Source organism: Topomyia yanbarensis, chromosome 2 (assembly GCF_030247195.1).
Source record: "Topomyia yanbarensis strain Yona2022 chromosome 2, ASM3024719v1, whole genome shotgun sequence".
NCBI lineage: Eukaryota > Metazoa > Arthropoda > Insecta > Diptera > Culicidae > Topomyia > Topomyia yanbarensis.
The window spans coordinates 196294307-196309170 of NC_080671.1; the positions used below are offsets into that span (position 1 = coordinate 196294307).

The following is a 14864-nucleotide window of genomic DNA, read 5'->3' on the forward strand; positions in this document are numbered from 1 at the left end:
TTGAAGAAGAAAACATGAATTGATAATTTGTGTAAATAGGTTTAGCCATCCCTGAGAAAATTGTGAGTTTAAATGACACACACATATACACACCCATACACACACATACATACGACGAGCACGACTAACTAGTGATTGGTTAGTTGGAGCGGAAAGGGCCGAGCGCAAAAAAAGTGAGTGAATGGTCTGTTCATGCTGAGGTAGGTTTGGCGCAACGACTGGCAACCGCGTAAGGGGTAAACTCAGCCACCCCGAAGCGAAGCAGAAGAGTGAGTGTATAGGCGTATATGTGGACTGCCTCATGCCAAGATGGGAGGCTCGTAGCGTAGTATGTTGGGACTATTGATACCTCGTGGCGTGGCATAGGAATGAAGGGTGAGCATACAAGTCAGCCTCACATTGTATGTTAGAGGTGAGCACAAAAGTAAGCCTCGCAAGGTACGAAAAAGGTGAGCACACAAGTAAGCCTCGCATGGCGTGATAGAGGTGAGCACAAAAGTAAGCCTCATGTGGAGTGTTAGAGAATGAATCAGGGTGTGACAGAGCGAGCACCCAAGTAAGCCTCATACAGGATGTATGAACGCGTGAGCGAGATTAAGTGAGTATATCAAGTACAGCCATCCCCCAGAAGTAATACCGAGAGGTAGGTAGTCCCTGGGGGGAACAATGGCGGCACCCAATGGAGTTTAGTCGGTATTACCTAGTCATGGTGTCACCATGAGAGCCCGACACTCCAGTACACCCCGTGTGGTAGCTTGGCATCTACTAATGTACGTGTACTGGGTTAGTGCGTAAATTGCATTCTCCATTGAAAAAAAAACATACATACACACAGGAGGTGGAGAGGTGAACTTTCATTTGACACAGTTTTTGTCCGGGCATGGATGCTTCCGGAAGTACTTGCATCGGTTTGGACATGCTTCTTCACCCCTTTGCTCGGAGTGTGTGGACGTGCAAGAGACAACGGAGCTCGTGGTATTTGAATGCGACAATGGACAATATCATTGAAAAGATGTGACACGACGAGCATACCTGGGATGCTGTCAACAGAGTGGTTACGAGTATACTCTCCGAGCTGCAGAGGAAGTGACGAAGGGACCAATAAAGTAGCGCCATTAGCTAGAAAACCACCGTGAAACCACAAATCGAGATTTGAGAAGTTCTGCCACCGGGAACTCTCCAAAGGTGTAGACTAGACCCACCGCTGGGAACCAGTTGAGTAGTACGCGACGTAGCACCGGGTTCGGGTCGTCGGTGCACCAGTGAACACCCTACCGACACCGACCCTAGCTCGACCGAGTAGACCGCAGGTCGCTGGGGCGCCAATGAACCGGAAGCTACGCTCCACTCGGAATCGCTGGATGGACCTCAGCACCTACTGGTTGGCCCGTGGAGTAGGCTTAGATCTACCACCAGGGACTAAATCGAGTAGATCGGGACGAAGCAGGCAGCTAAATGGCTCACGGAAATGAACATCGGTATCGGGAGAAAACTACCGCTCGGCATCGGGAGAGCCTCTCTCGCCGGGGAATTCTCCGTCGAAGTAGGCTAGATCCATCGCCGAGGACTAGACCGAGTAGTTCGCAAACAAATAAGAGCGGGAGCTGAATGGCTCATCGGGAAATTGAGCGAAATGGAACGAGAGGGAGCCAAACGGCTCAAGAAATTATGGTGCTAAAATCAAAGAAGAATCGGTATCGGGGGAACTTTCTTCGCCAGCGAACTCTCCGTCGGCATAAGCTAGATTCACCGCCGTCGCGGGTCGTCGGGGCACCAGCGAACCGGACGCCCTATTCCACTGCAATCGCCGAACTGCGCTCGACACCTGACTGGTTGGCCCGGTTTCGGGAGAACTTCTCTCACCGGGGAATTCTCCGTCGGAGTAGGCTAGGTCCACCGTCGGGGACTAGACCGAGTAGTTCGCGAACAAGTCGGGAGCTCAACGAATAAATGGCACTGAATGGTGCGAGAAGGGAGTTGCGGTGTTAACTGGCACAACTGGAGCCGTGTCGTGGTGCTGAATGACACAAGGGAGCCGAAGGGCTCTGAAGTTTGCCATCCAGATTACCTTCGTAGGGGAGGAGCACTAAGTCTCGACTCACAGCCAGCTTTCCGACTGCCATGCAGAAATTGCAAATCTGTGTGGATGGTGGTGTGTTGAGGAGTGGTTCTGTAATCCTGCTGAAGGAACGAACTACCAAGTAGTTGAATAAGAGTGGGTGCTATGCACATAAAACCCCGCCTTGAAGTAATGCCGTAAGGTAGTGGCGGGGAGGAGTTAGGTTCTGGGCAAGAGCAGTGGTTTTTATCGGGTCGGGTGATGGCAGCCCAAACCCGTTCCCTGAGACATTAAGGTTTTTGTACATTTTTTCCGTCTCAGGGCTTTCTTGAAAGTTTTTTAATGATATCTAAAAACGCGAGTGCTTACAGAACATACATACACACAGACATTTTCTAATCTTTAGAGTGATTGCTTAGCTATCATCAGTGCAAACTTGAAGTAGTTTCACATGAGCAGTTTGGGAGATGCGACGAGTCAAAGCTTGTTACCCTTCATATCAGCCCCTGTAGTACAGTGGTTTTCAACCACTGTACTACAGGGGCTGATATGAAGCAGACTACTCTTCATGCCCTTTTTGAAAGACTTCGTTATCGTAACCCAACTAGAAGGAAACCAGATAATAGTATATACTAAATTATATACCACCCATACTGCCGTTCTAAGCATAATTGTCCCATGTATATAGGGAATCCCATAGAACATCGGACAATTAAGCTTATAACGGCAGCATAGCACTTTAATTTTAAACTCTGGTTCTATAGCGGGTTAATTTTCAATTACATATCCGCGACATAAGATGGCAATTTTGAAATGCCATAACGCGACTTTTATTTGAGGCGAGGGGATTTTTAAGTTACATAAACGTTTCGTACAGAAGAGATGAGGACATCTGTGAAATTAACTCTGAAAATCGTCCAGAAACATCTACATAACAATGAACATTACAGTATAATTATTCTATTTTACCAAGTAAAAATGGTTATGTACCAAATCCAGATCTGGCTTTCTATTCTAGGCGAAATATTTGTTAAGAAGAATTCGAATGGTAATTTTTTAATGCCTTTTTCAGTTATTGAGAACTGTTATTTAAATTGTTCTTGGTATTTGCTATTTGGAGCTAGCTTAAAACGCGTTTAGTAGAAATCAATGAACCCTATCAATGTGAACATCGAGATAAAGATTTTCAAGAGTAACGCGGGGAATATATTCCATATTTATATTTGTGTAAGAAAATTTCCTCTACTTGAACAACTAAATTTACCGCTAGGCTTGAATTCACCCCCTGTTGAAAACCACTGCTGTTGTAAATAGAACACGGCCAACATGTAAATGGGGAACGACCAACAATATGTTAATAGACACACTCACCACACCAAGGTCGTTCTATTCGATAGTATGTTACGCTTTATATGCAGCAAAAACTTTTTTGCCGAAAATTTGCTAGAAACAAAAATGACTCACATTACATTGAGATGTACATGTAGGATGCTTTAATATTTAGAAAAGTATCAAACAAACCACAAGTACTTCTCGCTTCATTATACCATTGAACTGATGCCCAACAACCAGGCGGGAGAATCGCCGATAAGTGAACGGGAACCAATTTAAATTGAATTAATATGGCTATACGGGAGGAGTTTTAAATATCGCTTTAATTGTATTTTTTTTTCAATCCATTTCCATTGCATGCTCTTCCGATTGCAAATTGCATCATACGTAAGCTATAGCAAACGCCCATACTTGCATTTCATTGGACGTAATTTTTTGTCATTTGCCGATTTTCACAAATTTGTTTTATTTTTCCCATCGAATCTCAATCATCATTATCTGGAACTGCCGCATTGGATGATATGTGATTAAATCATCGGAATAAAGTGATACGCTTCAACTGCATGCCCGAAATGAGATTTCGTTTATCACTTAGTGTCACATAAAGAGCTGCCAATTCGAACTTTAGTACAGAATACGAACTGTTTCTTCTATCGAGTGTAGGTAAATTACCTATTATATACAGGGATTGCCAACCAATGCATTCCAAATCACTTATTATGAATCAAACGAGCCACGAGTAGCAAACAATTATTTCTTTCCAGAATATAATTTTATAAATAAAACAAAAGTGTCCATTAATTTCAAATTACTACCAATTACACTAGGCTTTAATGGATTTGAGTGAAAAATATAAATTAACAAAAAACAATGATGTGTACATAGATATACATAGATGCACGTGGCTGCTTACCGTTAATCAATAATGACGTCTATGATATGAAAGATGTGTGCATAAAAATTAGTTTTAATGTTTTGATTTGTTTAGACGACAATTAGCTAGTGATTGCGCTTTTGTTTTCTGATAAGGGATGAATATTAAAAGGTCTTTCTTTAGTTTGATGCATTATATCACACGCGCACAGGGTTGCACAAAACACACACAATTTTGTCTACACTAAACACAGCTGAGATTCATCCGCCCAATCGGTTCGCTATCGCTCTATATCTGTCCAACATGGTATAGCAGCAACAAACAGTGAGTGTGAGTAGTAGCAGTAGTAGTAGAGTTCGACGTGAGAGTTGAAAAACTAAAGGTGAATTAATTTTTCAAACAAGACAGCGCTAACTAACTTTTTGCCAGAGCTTTCTTCTTCCTTTGCACTAGAATATCGTGGAACGGATTGTGGCTGATGGACTGGTTGAGACACTTGATCCACTCTTGCTGTTCCTCCTCGCTAGCGGCCGACATACGATAAACCGTGTGTTTACCCTCGACCACTTTACCTTCGGAGTCAGTTTTGCATGCTTTGATGATTTCCGCGCCACCACTGGCATGCAGCTCGAAACAGAACTGTTTACTGCGATCATGCACTTCACGAACCTGTATTCGTACACGGATTAAAAAAAATATCTTAGTATGTATTTAGCACTTGTTAAAACTATAACCTACCGCAATATTTTCTAGCGGAATGATTCCTCTGGGTTCCTTATCGGTGGTGTATTCGAAGTAGTACAAGCAATTGTCATTCAGGATAAACCATCGTCGTTTCCACGATTTGTATCTACAAATAAAGACAAGCATTAAGTGTAAGATCAGAGATTGCATGATTTAATTAAGAATACGTACCGTCCACCTTGCTTCCAGAGCCAACCTTCCTTGTCCGGGTTGAAGAAGGTGTGCATCAGATCGTTGCCATCATCCTGTGGTATCTTGAAAGGCTCTGTTCGGATGGATTCATACAGAGACTGGAAAATGATGAAAAAATCCTTTAAGTAAGTTTACCCTAAACAATACAGTCAAGATTGTTCGGTTTCTTGATTTTAAAATTCAAATCGGAGAAATTCCAATCAAATTGTACATATGTACATGTACATAAATCTACATTACAGATTTATATTGATCTTTATGACAAATGACCATTTACTTGAAGATAACAATTATGCGAGATATTCATTATACCAAAAGTACTTCTCTGAATTATGCCAAATTATCATCACCTCATGTCAAATGATTTAAAACAAATTATAAATCTGTTCGTTGAATACCCGAAATTTGCTAACAAGTTATCACTGAACAAACACATGGGTGTTATATGTGTATCCTTAATAAAACTGCCAGGCAATTCGTGGATATGGTTACATTGCCGTCTTCAACATTATATTTTTTATAGTTTCATCGCATAGTGTATGCGTTATGTTATGATAAATAATGTGCAACGCTTGATTTATATATTTATATAATGGAATGGATATTCAAAAGTAATCTTTTAAAACATCATTGCATTGTAATCTTTATCATATTAGTTTTGCCAGTATTATACACCTCCTAATGCCCTAATGTGATAAGCAGCAAATAGGAAAGTTATCAGGCCGGCTTCATCGAAGGACGGTCTACAACGGACCAGGTTGTGGAAGATCATTCAAAAGTGCCGTGAGTATAGATATAAATAATATAGAATATAGATACAATATAGTATCATCTATTTTAAAAACCGCTATTAGACATGTGAAAAATCATATACGAGAACGGATCTCCGGAAAACCTGACCCAACTTATGAACGTTACGATTGATGGAACCTAGAGTGAGAATATTGGGTAGATTATCGGGCTCATTCGAATCCCAAATTACTCTTGAAGCTGTTATGAAACGGTTTGCGTTCATCATACAGATACGATTTTTAAGATCCGGTCAATGTATATGCTTTGCTGATGACGTGGGCATTGTCGGCAGAACACTCGAGGCATAGGCAGACACCAAAATAAACCATGAAACAGTGAAGATTGGGTTGAAGAGAAATATGTCCAAAACGAAGAATCTGCTGGTATGTGGAAGCGAGCCACAGCCTGCCGACAATGAGTTCGAAGTAGTCGACGAATTTGTGAATCCCTGTCTTACCCATACCGGGCTCCACAACTAACAGACTTAGTTTCCATAAAAAGGGCATTTTTCACAAAAACTAATAAGCCTGATTGATCTCTACGGGCATAAGACGTGCACAATCTTTGAGGAAAACTAGCGGGCATTCGGGATTTTTAAACGACAGATGTTAAGAACCATCTATGGCGGAGTGCAGAAGGGGATGAAGACTTAAGGCAGAATATGAACCACGAGCTCACGCAAATCTCTGGCAAGCCCAGCATTTATATGGTGATGAAGTCAGAACGAATACGATGGGAAAGGCATGTTACGAAAATTCCGAGCATTCTTCTCATGTCATGGATCTCTTAGTCATCATGGACTCATGGCATTAAGACAGCTGGGGTTCATCCTCCGGATAGTTAAAAAATTATGGGACGAGTTCTATCACAAATCGCTTTGTTGTGCGTTGGTTCGCTCAACACGAGAATATTGTTCTGCTATGTAGAATCCGTACTACCAGAACAGGGTTGATAGAATTGAGACCTACCAACGCCTATTCATACACATTGCACTGCGACATCTCTCTTGGTGAAAAAGATTTCAACCTACTGTCACCAAAGTGGACTGCTCTAAAGGGGGTCTTCTACTCTCACAGTTTCAAAAAATCGATTTTTTGTATAATTTCAAACTATTCCTTGGCTATTCATATTCCTTGGCATGTATCTGGGAATCGCAAGGTACCACCCATATCCGGCAGTGTCTGAGATATTAAGCGCGGCGCACCATGATGGCGCTTGTCTATGGCAAAATCATTGTTTAAATAATTCACCGGTCCATTCTTGACTGTTTATGTATATGTGAGCGTCTATGAGTGGTTTTTTGTTTTTTTTTTTTGGGACGAGATAATGGTACGGAAGAAAGTATGCTTCGGATATGTTGAAAAGCGTATCGGAACGAGATTACGAAAACTGAAGAAAGAAAACAAAGGTATCGTTGAGAAAGGAAAGGGAAAGTTGACGGACAAATCAATCGGCGAGCTAACAAAATTGTATGGGCAGGCGATTCGGAGAAACTCAAATTCTGTAGAACATATGCGAAATGCAATCTGGGCTTCCCTCGAACACTGCTCGTCATCGAACGAAAATCCCACACACTCAAAGTGTCCACCCGGCGAGGACAGTTGGTGCAAGTGGCGTTAGGCCGAAGCAAACGGAACTTTTCAACATGTCAGGACCCCCATCCTAAAATTATTTAAACCCATCTACGAAAGTCTATCATCTTATGATTTATTAGAAAGATGCTTAGGAACTCACTCACAAAACAACAATGAGTCTCTGAAAAGTGGAATCTGGGTATTAGCACCAAAACACTTGCACAAACTATGGCAGGTAGGTGGTCAATGTTGCGACTTATTTGGCAGTCTGCATCTTCAACCAAGGATTTTCATCGATATTGCAAGCTATGGAGGTAACGGGAATTACCTTGGGGACTGAAGCTGAAAGATGTACTACTCTACTCATATAACTCATATAACTCGTTCTGAACGCAAAGAGGGTGTCACGGCAAAACAGGCTCGAATTCAACAGAGAGAGAGCAAAATGTGGACAACCATGAACATTTTCGTGATGGGTAAGGTGAGCTCTACGGCCTCGGTATAGCAGATTAAGTAGTAAGGTACTACAATCGAATTATACACCGTACTTTATCTTTAAACGCGTTTTCCCGCAAATAGTGTTTTTTAAGCGGTCGAGTAAGAACTTTCATAGAAGTACTAATCCGATTTCAATACTTTTCTCCAATTGTTCAGAAAAAGTAACGCTATGTTTTCCAGAAAGGCGTTTGCAAAATGTCAATTTATTTAATTTTTATATCCCCCCATAGGCTAAAAAATAACGTAAATATTGGAGATTTCTACAAATCGTTAAACAACATTCACAAATTATGAAATAAAAAAAATCCCTCTAGGGAAAACATAGCCAACGTGACTGATTATGAAGAATATGAGTTTTCTGATTCAACATCAATGTATCAATGAAGTTTCAAGGTCGCGAGAGATTTTTCTTTTCCTCTTTAAAAGTAAAATTGAAAACTCAAAACATGTATTTTCAAAATAAAAAAAAAGATTCAAAATCCATTGAGTAGACGCTTTACAATATTTTCCCAAAAAGTATTCAATTTTAGGCCTCACGAGTAGAAAACCCCCTTAAACGCCTGAATTTTGAGGCTCCCATTCGAGCTTTACGTAATAACTCTCTTCTGCGACAACCTTTCAAAATACCAACTAAAATCTCCAGAGCGCTGTTGCCCGAACTTCCGTGAATTTTTAACAATGTTGTTGAGGCCAATGGGCCTGTTGGTGTATATACAAGTAAACAAATAAACAATAAGACAACGAATAAAATCAAGCGGCGCATAGATAGATAATTTCAGAGAATAAACAAAATACCAACTCAAAAATCAATCGACTCCCTTCATGACATTTCCCCATTACTGGTTAAATGTTGTAATGAAGATATTGATATCCCTGCATTGTGCCATGAAGCGATATATGGTGTCTATTTCACCACCAGCAAGCAGTGAACTAAATAATTGACATACCAGAACCCGGATTGCCTACAATAGCCTTTCAGCTGCATGTCATATTGGACAAGACGAAGGTTCCACCGAACCGGTAATTAAACGCTTTGTTCTAATCATATCACACTACTTGTTTGTACCTACCTCCAGTAGTTCTCTCGGCAAGTCTCCTCCATTGTTGATGCCTCTATTCATTGATATAAATTGCTCAACAGTGGGCTTCTCTTTCACCTGCAAAATAGCAAAGGCAAAGCATTGAGTACACGTAAGAAACATACGGACGCACCTCGTAGCTGCGTACGAGTTGTAATAAATATATATTGCCGATCTAAAATAAGCCTGATACGGTGTATTAATTTCAATCAGTTGCGGTTGCAGCTGGGAATTGGTTTATTGATTGATGGGCTCATACGGACTAGTAATACTCGCGTCAACGGTGTATAGCTAAGGAGTTTCCTGGAGCTTGGAATAAATTGTGACTATATGTAATGTAAACATGCATTTATGTCCAAATACAAATTCGCCATGATTGAAATAATGATCGTGTTAATTGGTATTGTCGTTTGAACTGTAACATAAAACAAAGCCCTTGAAATGATTTTTCATTCCCACTAACAACATGGGAAAATAGCTCAACTCATTAAAAGAATCCGGTGAATGGGTAAATAGCCATTTGATTACTTCATGTACTTAACGCCAGAAACTTACCGATGGATTATGCAACGACGTGTTTAGCATGATAATGGCAAAGCTTAACACATAGCACGTATCGGTGTTGGTGAAAATGTCCGGATTAAGCTGACAGTAGCGCTGTGCGAAACATTCCATCATCCGATCAATCTTTTGCGCTTCTCCGGGCAATCTGAATGACCAGAGAAATTGTCTGCGAATAGAAAAAAAAACTGTGTGTTTGTTCGATTTCTTTCTATTCGATTAATTCAATTACCTTAAAGCTTGCACCAATATTAGATTGGTAAAATCATGTAGGTCCACAAACGCCTTCAGCACTTGTTCGTTGAAGTCATTTTTCTCGCCCAGATAATCACCTGAAAAAAATAAATAAGAAAAGATAAAGGCTTATTATTGGTAACAATATTTGACGCGGATAAATATGAAATACCATTTCGTTTATTTCTTAAAATTTCCGCTTAACTGTCAAAATGTTTTAACAAATTCACAAGTTAAGTAAATCTCATATACGGATCGATAGATTTTTGTCCCATATCATTAAATTGCTTTAAAAATCAGCTTTTTATAGAAACAAACATTCTTCCAGAAATAAACAGTTTTGTAAATTGTGTCTTAAACTGTCTTTAATTCTGATCGGAACAGGATATACAATAAAATTGGATTTAAATTTACATGATGAACAGGTTGCCATTCTTCCTACGTCGTTCATTTCACATTCTTTATAGGACACTTGCATGCCAAGTCAAACTCAACAACATTGTTTAATTGCGAAACTTCAAAGATTGACTTCTTTTGAGCTAATGTTGTGGAGATTGATTTTATAAATTGAGAATTCTGCTCAATAAAACACCGTAAAGTATCTGATTGATGCCCACAATGATATTACTCAGCGAACTTATCGAAGGTTTTTTATCAGAGAAATACAAAAAACAAGTGGTTTGACGGTAAGTTTCGCAGAACTTCATCCATCCACAATTGCCACTTTCGAGTTTGGCGGGTTTTCAAACAAATGGTACAATTGTTGTGGAATGGATAGTCCCGATGTACCACTGCGAACCGCAAACAAATTGAAAAGCATAAAATAATTTGAAAATTTTTAATTACTTTTTATCAACCGAGTATTAATTATTTTTGTTTATCGCTATACCGCGGGGGAACGTCCGTTTGCGAATACACCATATCGTGTTTGGGAATTTCCATTGTTGTGTATTGTGCGTCGCGGTTATTATTAATTACTCGCTCCACATGACGACTGCATCGAAAATACTTTATCACTACAATGCACAGAGGAATACTAGAACAAATTTCTGGCCAATAACCAAAATATTTGCTTTCCAATTTTTTATTTACTTTTATTTCTTTTACATACTAAAAGCAGACTGCATAATGTGCATTTTCCTTGACTTGATACAAAGTTTCTGTAACTGACAAGTTTTCGTTCTGCTTACAAATAAATTACAAATTACAAAATAAAGAGTATGTCAAAAATTGCTAAAGAATTTTTTCATGGATGCAAAATGGTGATATTTTAAGAGGGTTTAAATCGTTGTTCATTCATTATATCCAGCGATATCGCTTTCTAGTGACGATGACTGCATCAAATAAGACAATATTATAACAAACGTAGTTGAACACAACTATTTGCATAACCTCAGCTTAAAAATAACTGTATATAGTAGTGTTACTGTCTATTGCACCAGATTTAAAAATACCTTATGTAAACATTTCATTTCAGATTGGATTGATAAAAAAGTTTCATTATACGGCGAGATCCGGCAAAGCTGCTGAATCAGTATTACAAAACAAGATTTCGGATATCCAAAAAACAATCAAACTCTTCTGATCTTGTACGTTCCACAAATTTCAAGCGATTTGAAAATATTAATTTTTTTACTAATTTGGGGTACACCGAAATGCTGTTGGGCCAAATAATTTATTTGCCAAAATGTATCTCTATGCAAATATGCACAGGCGTCCCTTTTCTTCACCCTTTTCCACTGATCAACTGTTTATGTGACTGGAAAAACAAATATATTCACAAATATCACCTTGAAATAACTAGTATTCGAAAGGATATAGAAAATAGACCTCCGCACTGGTAGATGGATGGATGCCAAATTGTTACAAAAACTAGTTATTGTCTATTTTTAGTTAATATTAAGGCATAATAATAGCAATAAACAATTTTGGCCAGGATTCAACCCCAGTTACTCCTCTGTGCAATGCAATAATCATACGGCAGCGTTTATACGACGGCCGTAGCGTTCCAGTGAGTTCAAAAAGGTGTGAGAACATCAGCGATGATAGGACACAGCACTCGCATCGGATTAATATATTCATCTTTCCTGTGTTGACCACAGACATTACTGTAACGACTCACAATATTGATCGGTCAATAGCAGAGCCAAGCGTGACCAGTAAATGCACTTCTGGAGCCATTTCCGTGTAGTAGTGGTTGTGCGGTGTAGATATCAACAGAGTTTCAAGAGTAGCACGTCAACAATTAATTTGGTATACTAATAGACCAAAGTCATATCTGGAATCATTTGGTTTATCAAGCTGATAGATTCTGAAATCGACAAAAAGTCTACACAGAAAGAGAACTAAGATTTTTTAGCAGTCATTCTTCTATTGTTTAGACAGTAAATAGCCCTGAAAAGCAATTAATAGGCGGCGGTATGGTAACAGTCCTTTATTAGATGAGGGTTAGAGTGAAGTAGTGGTGAAAATTCGTTTCGTTTTTGCATTGATGCTATACCACATAGTGGAGACTCTCAGAAAGAAGTCTGACAAAACATAAAATGTGTCTCAATCAAATGTTAGTAGCGATACCAGATCTTCAGAAATGTGTGTATTTCCCAAACTTCATCGAAGCCCAAGATATTTCGTTTTACAAAAGCCCTGCCTTCCGAAAACCTTAGCACTTGCCGTGCTGATATGGTCGAGTTTAAGTTTAAGAGAGTTTCCATGAGAAAGCAGCCGACCATTTGCCGATTAGAAACAAAAAGCAGTTGCGTTTGGTTCAAGAATCTGTATGGTTTGCTCTTGCAATTAGGGACGTTCCATAAATGACGTAGCCTTATATGGGAGAGGGAGAGTTTTGTATTTTGTGATGATGTGTGACGACAGAGGGTAGGGGGTTATGTCATGCTACGTAGCTTTTTTAACGGGGAATACGGGTTGACCTGATGTCACGACAACCTTACCGTTTCATCTAACATCGTTTTTTTACGGGGGAAGAGCTACGTCAATTACCAGGGGGTATTTAGAGTTTTGTGACGAAATGCTATGATGGGGAGGGGGGTGTTAAAAATCACTCAAAAAATGAACCCCTTATAACAATTTGCCTCAAGAGCAATTTTTCAAAAGAGTGTGCATGCGCTGCTTTAAAAAAAGTTCGATTACCACATTTTATACTGCAATATTATCCGAAAATACAAGTATGTATCGCATTCCGCTCTTCAGCACATGACAGCCGTCATGACCGCCATGCAGACGTGAAGTCCAACAAAGTAACGGTTGTCGTCCCGTTAGAGCAGAGATTCTCATTCTGAGAGCTTATAATGGAAGCGAAACTTTGATTTAGCGTAGCAAGCCAGTGCAAGTGTAGTTTTACCTAAGGAATATGGTAAAAACTACTTTGTGCATAAGGACACAAAACGCAATCTACTTTCTACTTCGGCCTGAGTCAGACGTACAATCGAGGACGAAAATTGGCAGCCTCTTGATATAGGGTGCAAACATTGCATTGTTGCCATTATGAGTAAAGTTGACGAGAAAGCGCTGCTTATACCAAACACCGCTCATTGATATTTAATTATGTTCAATACGACCAAGTTTTCGTTACGTAGAATACATTCTGAAGGTGAAAATACAGCTTAGACTTAAGGAAGTCGCCTATCTTCAGAATCATTATCTCCGCAATGCAGTGTTGATATCATTCAACACGTTAGCCCAAGGCGAACGAATCTTTTTTCAGAACATGTACATGTAGCAATACGCAGAAGTAGAATCTGTTACACCTGATACTTGAAGAAACTACTTTCCAGGTCTTCCTAACTGTGTTCTTGTTGAATTGCTAAGGGACTGTTCATAAACTACGTAGATAATAAATATCTCAAGCCTTGAGCGCTATCCACTGCACCTAAAAATAGATAACGAGAAAGATTTGGCCCGATCGATGAAAGGGAGAGGTGACGATCTGCTTATAGGAGACATTGGGGGTCGATAGGTCAATTTGGAGGAATTGAGGCTGCCGCGGTAATCACGATACTATTGAGAATTTGTGATGACATCATCTTAGTTTCTCGATGGCGGAGTGGTTAACGCACCCAACTAGAGACTGGGAGATCGCAGGTTCAATTCCTGCTTGAGGACATATCTTTTCTCGGTGTTTCCAATAAAAAGGTGAATTTTCACCGTTTCATCATTCTCACCGTCCGATCATTCTTTCTCTGTCTGTTTTCCAGTGGACACGTTCATAAAAATCCTTAACCCTTTCATGCCCAACTTTTTTCTAGTGCATGTAGGGTTTCTATTTTTCCTTGAAAACGGTGGGGTCAAGAAACACGAAAAGCCTATTTTCATAAAGATAGGTACTTCTATGGCAGTGCTAGAAGCTGGTCAATTTTTACCTTGTAATGCTCAATACAATTCTCCTAGAATAATTACAATAGTCCAATTACGTGGAAAACGTGGCCAACGACGGTCTAAATTGATAAGTTTTATCAGTTTTCAATAATATTGCACCATAACGAAGATATATGAAAAAAATCATTTTCGGACGTCAACGTAAACTGTCCCTGGCAGCGCTGCTCCATCGGAATCCAATCAGACTAATTGCAATAACTTCAGTTCTAAAGCTGATCCTTGTAAGCGTTAATACTCAAATTAAAGACAACAATTACATTAATGAGCCTTACTTGTTTTTGTGAGCATATCTCGCCTCAATCAAAAGTTATAGCTGTTTAACAACATGGGCATGAATGGGTTAAGAAAGGAAAAAACAAAGACTCACGTCAAAACAAGGAATGTAGACCGAAATTTGAGATTTTTGACCTCCCACCCCTTCCCCATAGTAGACTTTGGTAGACTTTTACCAAACCCGCCCCCCTCTCTAAAAGTCTACGTAGCCTTTTGATTTTTTTATTTGTGAAATTAGCAAGAAGTACATTCTAATATCC

General features: G+C 39.6%; 1 protein-coding gene across 6 annotated transcripts in view; it reads right to left on the bottom strand.

Annotated features, from left to right (window-relative positions):
* LOC131682570 (cytohesin-1) overlaps positions 1–14864 on the bottom strand; it is a 108169-nt gene that overhangs the window by 21892 nt on the left and 71413 nt on the right. For 5 of the 6 annotated variants that reach the window (XM_058964146.1, XM_058964143.1, XM_058964144.1 and 2 more), the window contains exons 5-10: positions 9938–10037; positions 9700–9874; positions 9136–9222; positions 5181–5299; positions 5004–5115; positions 4685–4934 (exon numbers count right to left, since the gene is read on the bottom strand). In XM_058964146.1, coding sequence (XP_058820129.1) covers positions 4685–4934; positions 5004–5115; positions 5181–5299; positions 9136–9222; positions 9700–9874; positions 9938–10037 — 843 coding nt within the window. Of the gene's footprint in view, positions 1–4184; positions 4935–5003; positions 5116–5180; positions 5300–9135; positions 9223–9699; positions 9875–9937; positions 10038–14864 lie in introns of those variants that run through there. The other variant, XM_058964147.1, reaches the window with a different exon arrangement.